The 7,521-nt window shown below is 39.3% G+C and overlaps 1 protein-coding gene across 3 annotated transcripts; it reads right to left on the reverse strand.

Annotated features, from left to right (window-relative positions):
• Positions 1-3,329: 3,329 nt before the first annotated feature.
• Positions 3,330-6,816, reverse strand: NEUROD6 (neuronal differentiation 6). Of its 3 annotated transcripts, XM_071429851.1 has the most exons (3): positions 6,661-6,816; positions 6,037-6,305; positions 3,330-5,241 (listed from the first exon to the last, which is right to left on the reverse strand). In XM_071429851.1, the coding sequence occupies exon 3, from the start codon at positions 5,218-5,220 to the stop codon at positions 4,207-4,209; it is 1,014 nt and encodes a 337-aa protein (XP_071285952.1). In that variant the 5' UTR covers positions 5,221-5,241; positions 6,037-6,305; positions 6,661-6,816; the 3' UTR covers positions 3,330-4,206. The 3 variants fall into 3 exon arrangements, with proteins under 3 accessions (XP_071285952.1, XP_071285951.1, XP_071285953.1); XM_071429850.1 differs by having other exon boundaries at positions 3,330-6,305; XM_071429852.1 differs by lacking the exon at positions 6,037-6,305 and having other exon boundaries at positions 6,661-6,804.
• Between the last annotated feature and the right edge of the window lie 705 nt (positions 6,817-7,521).

The following is a 7,521-nucleotide window of genomic DNA, read 5'->3' on the forward strand; positions in this document are numbered from 1 at the left end:
AGGGATAAAAATGGAAGAGGGAATTGGTAGTATAGAAAAAAATTCCCATCATGTTTGTGCCTGTGCAATCTCAATACATTTTAAAAATCTTTGTAGAAATAGCTATGAAATGAAAAAATGAAGACAGTCCCAAAGGGACCACAGTCAGGATGTGTCCTAAAACAAGGGTATCCCTACTGTAATTCAGAAAAGGTTTGAGATCTCCACTAAGGTCTGGCAAAGCAATGGATGCCCCTCCCTCTCTCTTTGTGGTCTCACTGGGATTTGTGGTCTCACTGGGATTTGTAGGACTGTGGCTTGGGCCACAGGTTTTAAATAGTAGTCTGGATGGGATTTTTCTTGGCATGGTACCACCTAGTACTAGCCAGTGTGTCCTACTCAGTGATTACTGATGGGTCCAGTGTTGCAGAGGAAAGAGTGCAAACATTACAGTACACTGTTATGCCTCCTGGCCCTTTTTGCAATTCAGACGCATCTCTGTCTTCAACGAGACTGGAACATTATCTTTTATTAGTTTTTAAAAAAAATATTTTCCTTGCCCTCTTCTGACACATTTGGACAACCTTTTTATGTTCTCATATTAAAAATAGATATTAGGTCAAATGGATGATTAATCTGAACCAGTACAGCCATTCTTAAATAATTAGTGTGTTTCCAATATTTTAAAAAATCCACATTGCTTTTTTAAAAATCAGACTAAATGTTACTCTGGGAAATAATAAATGGCAAAAAGTTCCACTGTGTAAAAAAGCCACATATTAAATAGCTCTTCTTTTGACAGCTTTGGGGTTCCCATCTCTAAAACTGACAGAAGTTTTCAATATTTTTGTGCTAAAGGACACGGAACAATAGAAATTTCTCACGCAATTTTTCTGAAGCAGTTGTTCTTTTACATAATTCTATCCTCAAAAAATTGAAGGCAGTGAAGAGGAGAACAAGACACACAGATCTGACCAGTTTTGTTTTGCTGTATGAAAGGGATTGAAAGGAGACAAACCTCAAAAAGTGGAGAAAATGAGTAAGAAACCCATTGTCTTTTATCCCTGTGATTTTAAAGGACTTTTATTAGTACTCAGATTTTTTTCCTAAAATAGGCATCTTCAAAGACTTTTAAAAATCATGTCAGAGGTTGGAGTACCTTTTTATTCTGTGACTGGCCAGTGAAGGATCACAGAAATGTTTGTTGTGTGCATAAAAGAAGGTATGCAAGAGAGCCTGCTGTCAAGGGAGTTTCCTACCTCCGTATCTCTAAATAATCCATGCCCTCCTAGAAAGAGAACATTGAAGGGTTTTTATGCCATCTCAATATTTTCCTATTACTTGTTCCATTATTTATTGTGGAGTGACTTTCCAACTTGCAATGCCCTGAGCAAGTGTGGTTCTTGCCTTGAGCTACCAGAGGGGGAAACTGGCTGCAAACTGCCTCCCCATCTGTCGTGGAGTGAGGGAGAAAGATCTGAACTGGCAGGGAAATTTTTTTCCCCTTTCCCTTTGTCTCTGTTGCCAGAAGGGGAAATAGGAACTGGCCCATGAGTTATTGAGTTAATACAGGGCCACAGAGTTGGAGAGGCCCAGATTGCAGAGCCTGAAGACTGAACACCCCTTGGGTTCCTGCTGGATGTACTGCAGCAGGCATTTCTTTCCCTTGGTGGAGGGCTTTATGGCTGCCTCCTCACACCACACTCAACTTATGCAGACCCTCCCCCTGTGCAGCAAAACAGCTCTGAAATACTTGGTGAACTTTCAGCCTCCTAGAAGAGGCTTCTCTTAGTAAAATTGGTTAGGTAAGTTTGTTGCCAATGCTAAACGGGGTATTTGCTTCCCCAAAAATTATCCCCTGTTTCTGGGCCCTCTTGCCTACCACACCTGATTATATATTATTATTTCTCAGTGTGCATGAATCTGTGCCCAAACTTGCATTCTTTCACTTCGTCAAATGGCTTCTTCCCCCTTCTCTCTCCCATCACCTTTCCGTGGCTTGCCAAATATCGGCTAATTCTGGGTAACAGTAAATGCAATCTATTTTAGGGTCTTCTTTTCTCCCAAATCCCTCCTATATTCAGTGCAGAACACCTGGGGATGCTTTTGAGTTGACAGTCATCACCATCACCTTTCATCCAAGGTGGAAAGTGGCTGCCTCTGTACCTTCCATGCCTGACCCTGAGGAAACAGGGGATGATCCTGAGCCAAACCCCTGAAATTTGGCCCAAGACTGCTCCAAAAGACTCCATTTTGGTGTCATATTTGTGCCTAGGGAGGATATTGGTTGAACAAAATCCCATGCTTGTCCCTCTACCTCTGCAAATGTGGAATCATTTAGACCCTGATACAAACTTTCGGATATGTTATCACTTTCCTTTGAGGGCAGCCTGGTCTTAGAAGAGATGAACATCAGGTTGTGGTTGTGCTGAGGGAGCTGCAATGCTTGGCAGGGCAGACTGTTTACAAGTATTGCTTGTGACATTAGGCAAATTATCAGGAGAAATTGGCCCATCCCCACTTTGTCCAGCTGTGTACTCAAGTGAGGCTGTGAGATTGATGTGTCATTAACAAACTGTGACTCTGACTGTGATTCAGCCAGGAGCTTCCAACTTGCATGTGAAATTTACACCTTTAATACAGCTTTTTAAAAAGTATTCCCTCCTCATTTAGAGCAGAGTACTTTTGCTTGTCAGACAGCTGCTGTTTATCCATCATAATAAAGAGGTCTTGCTCATTCAGAGGTTTAAAGACTGTTGGCTTTTAGATCAACAGTTCATTCATTTTATCACGCATCAGTTTATAGATAAATAGCTCTACCAGGTTAGAAAACAACTGAGGCTCAGCTAAGATAAACTTTTAAGGTGTGTGGGACCGTGCAGACCTCTGTAGCTGCTGAACTAGTGTGGGTTGCATACACGTATATAGTTTACTGGTGCTGTTTTTTAATCAACGCTATGTTTAGCAGTGTCCAGGAATTCTTTTTCTCTGAAGTCCTTGTAATTCTCATGCTCCTGCCATTCCCCCAATGAGCTAGAGGAGCAGCTAGTGTCCTGTGTGTTAGCTCAGGGCTCTTCCCCATATGAAATTTGGCATTTCATTGAGATATAAAGTTACTTTCTTTCCATAACATGTTATTTCATTTAACACACAGCTGTTTATGTGGTATTTTGAATCTACTGCATCACTAATACATCCCTCTGAAAATAGCATGAGGTTCACCCTGATAATTCTTGACTTCCTACCCCAGATTTAAGCATTATGAGTGTCCTGGGAAAAAAGGTGTGTAGACAAGACCAAAGGCAGCTGTATACTGCGAAATAATAAATATCAGACAAAATACACGCAGCTATAGTATCACAGCCAATAGATGTATTTTAAAAGTGGAAACATCTATCTTTAATTGCATGTCAATTTTGTAGTGAGAAACCACAGTTATACATTTTTGTAACAAACCTTTACATCTGAAGTCATAATAACACAAATAAAAAGTGCTTATTATATATGGTCAAAATAACTGACGCAAATTTTTGACAACATCTTCTAAATATAATCATGTGGCCCCTGTCAGCAACACTCTAAAATCAGGCTGAATAATGTCAATGACAATCATTTTTTTCCTTAGTTTACCGAAAACCAACAACCCAAAAACTATTTCACTTTCTTGTTTGCCTTTTTTTTTTTTTTTTGCATAGCTTTCAATATTGCTGCCCCCTCACCTCTGCACATTGCAAGCCCATCTCAGTTCTGGATAATTACTTTAAAATTCTTAATATTTTTAATCCAGCTCTCCTTGAATACATAATATATATTTTCTACCAATTATAAATACATAATTTTTATCAATCTGATTTCAATAACATGCATTTGTATAATTACTATACAATCAAAATAGACACTGACTTCACACAGTGTGTACGCTTTTATTTCAGTAATATTGTTCAGACACACTGCTCAACAAATCAAATAAATAGGGAAACAAAAAGTTAAAAAGGAGAGAGAAAACCTCTGGGAGGAAACATATTCTCACAGTGATTACAGAAAAAAAAATACTTACAATAAAAAGGGTTTATTAATACATAGAAAATCTTCACAATAGCTGAAACACACTTTAGGAACTAGTAAACATTTTAAACAGAATTGTGCCAATTACGCAGTGCCCAAGCATCTGCTTGCTCTTAATTAGATGGGGAGGTGAATGACCACTGTTTATTTTCATTTTCCTCATTAATTATGAAAAACTGCATTCAATTCATCTTGCATGGTGAGAGACTGGCTGCGCAGATGTAAGTCATAAGGGAAGTGGCTCTCTGTAGGCAACCTGAACATCGAGCTCTGCCCAAGGGGACCCCTGGGTGGCACTGCACAGTAATGCATGCCATAATTGTAATTTTTGCCATAGTCCAAGCTTTCCTCTTGCTTCAGGGAAAATATCCCATTATAGTTAATTGGGGGAGGACTTAAGGGACCTTCAAACTGTGGGCTGGCGCACTCAGGGGATGTGCTTTCGTAGAAGGACTCGTAAGTGCTGCAGTAATTGTATGGTTTCATGGACTTAGAGTTGTCAAGAGTCCCATGCCCTGGGGGGGTGCCAAGCTCCGGGCTGTGGTAGGGAGGATAGAAGGTGGAGTAGGGTGTGCGGGTATGATGGGCACCTTCACCTGCCTGGCCCATTAGGAAACTTCTGGCATTCAGCTGCAGGCATCCTGCCACCAAGTTTGTAGTTGGCTGGGACAGACCCTTGCACAAGTTTTGGACAAAGGTGAGCAGGTCAGGTCTCTTCCCAATTCGCAGTATTTCAGAAAGAGCCCAAATATAGTTCTTGGCTAGTCTTAAAGTTTCAATTTTAGACAGTTTTTGTGTTTTAGAATAACAAGGGACAACTTTCCTTAAATTGTCCAGAGCATCGTTAAGGCCGTGCATACGGTTCCTCTCTCTAGCATTGGCTTCTTGACGCCTGAATTTAATTCTTTCCATCCTTATCTTGCTTGTCTTTTTTTTCCTAAGGCCCCTTCGCCTTGGCAAGCCATTCTCATCCTCCTCTTCTCTCTCTTCCTCTTCTTCCTCTTTTTCTGTTTCTTCTCCAGGAGATCTTTTAATATTCTTTCCTCGGAGGATGATCTGCTTTGAAAAGCTTTCTGTGTTCTTCATTTGCTTTTGGTCATCACTTTCTCTGGGAAACTTTCTACACATCTGGGATTCTGGCATTACAACAGACTCATCAAATGGTAGTGTTAACATGGTTCTACAATCTTAAGTTACCTGAAAGAATGCCAGCACAATGTTTAAATATTTCCATTTTTAAAGTTTTCCGACTCACACAGACAGCCTCATGCACCTTATTTGTGTCTGTGTGTAAGCTCTTCTAAAAAGAGAGAGTGTGTGCATGTGTGTATATGTGTGTGTGTATAAATGCTCAGTCTATATTTTTTTAATAAAATGGCAGTTGCAAATACCCATGTTTAAAAAAATAATAGCTGTTGAGAATTCTAAAATCACTTGAAACATTTGACCCTGCAACTAAAAAACCACATTTATCACAGATAAATATGGAGTAAATTCATATTTTAAATGTACAGTTAGCTCCCTGCTCATTTTTTTTTAAATCTTTCAAACTCTCACCATCATGGAATTCAAAGAAATGCAAAACGTGACAAAGCACTACAGAAATTTCATTAATCGTAATTCCCCTGGGTGGAAAAATGAGGAGAGGGAGTGGAGTTTTAAAATTGAAAAAGTGCCATATCTCTATTACCTGATGGTAAATATTTTAAAATCACTTTTTGACTTATACTTCAAAATTGTGGGTTTTTGTTCTCCACATTTCTTCCTTTATGTATCAAGATATTAAACTTTAGTAAGTTACAGTGGCTGAGAAGGTAAAAAAATGGAATATACCCCCCAAATCACTCAGCTAGTAATATAATTCAAAACAAAGCATTTTTCCTAGTTATTTATATTAAAATCACATAATACTTATTTCATATTAAGACAAAAATCAGAATTATTTAACTCTAAACGTATTCAGATTAGAGTTAGGAAATAAAATCCCCCTACCTCTTTTTTTCTCCCTTTTTCAAGCAAAAATTCTATTTGATATTATCTGTTTTGTTAGAATCAACTTATTTGCTTTTTTTCTTGTTCTTTTCTCCTTTTTCTTTTCTTTCCCATCAACTGGGGAGGGGAGGGGGGGAGGTGAAAAATTCCCTGCCCGCTATAGCAGTGTTTATGTTCTGCGAGGCTCAGATGTCTTCCTCCAGCTCTTAGCTGACAGGAGCGGTCTGTAGATTCTGACTGCAATCCTGCACGTGTGCTCAGAATCCAGCCTGGAAAGGAAAAATAATTTCCTTTTCCCAATTACTTTGCTTTCATTTGCAGTTTGGGAACAGCAAAAGCTTGTATCCCATGTACTTCAAAGAGACAAGCAAAGTAAATGCAGGGACTTTTAACAGAACAAAATTAAACAAAAACCCCAGTCAAAGACTAACTCTATCAGTACTGTCTACACATTTGCAGTATTACATAAAAGCAATGAAAGTTTGTAATTGCATCAGAAAAATAAAATGGTAGGAGTTACTAGACAGCAAATAGCATACACAAAAAACAAGACAATGATACTGTATCTTTAAACACTTGCATGCACACCCAACACCAATTGAAATATATCTTTATTTGTATTACCTTAGCTTTTTATTTCATTCAACAATCAGTTTTCATTTTTTGCCTTCCAAATCTTTTCAGTCTGAATGTCGCATCGTCTGCTGGAGTCTAGATCTGTGTATATCTGCACTATCTCATTGATCTCTAAAAAGTGACATTGATGCCAACTGCCAGAGCTGGTACCCATGCCATCTGCTAGTGACGTCACGGGGCAGAGAAAACCACGTGAGTCTTTCTCCTGGGACCTTCATTCTGCACTGATCATCTGGCATCCCTCTAAGTGGGTACCAGCATTCATGTATCAACACAGAAGGTTAGACTGATAGAAAAAAGAAAAGAAAAAAATTCTGCACCCGCATTTCACTTACAGTAGGTGCATTTCCACTGTGGTTGCTTCTTTTTAGCAGTCTAGCTGCATGGATAGACATGCCAGCATTTGGTGCTATCCCTGCCTACAGGTACAGCTGCCCTCTGGTTGTTAATATGGCATTGTTTATACGAGAAATGTTGTCTTGTATTGATCTGAGTCCCTCCAGTGCACCTGGTACCCAGGGACAAAAAAGAAAAGGCAGGGAAAGGAAGGCAGTAATACGGAAGTAATTCTGGCTCTATAATGCATAGCACAGTCACAAAAAGTAGTTTTTGTGTGATGCTGCTGGGTGAGATTTTTGGGGTGTGGGGTTTTTTGGAGTGCAGCTTCTTGCCCCAGAGCACAGAATAATAGGAGAAAACCTCATGCCATCTGTAAGAAATCCTTCCTTCACATCCCTTGGTGTTTTTTGACATTGCAAAATAAAAGAGGCATTTATAGAAAACTGGACATACAGCACGAAGGTTTAACAAATCATGCCTTTTTTCTGAAGCATGTGGCAAGGCACACTG

The sequence above is a fragment of the Agelaius tricolor genome, unplaced genomic scaffold (genome assembly GCF_023055355.1).
Source record: "Agelaius tricolor isolate 1412-34295 unplaced genomic scaffold, bAgeTri1.0.p SCAF_6, whole genome shotgun sequence".
Lineage (NCBI taxonomy): Eukaryota > Metazoa > Chordata > Aves > Passeriformes > Icteridae > Agelaius > Agelaius tricolor.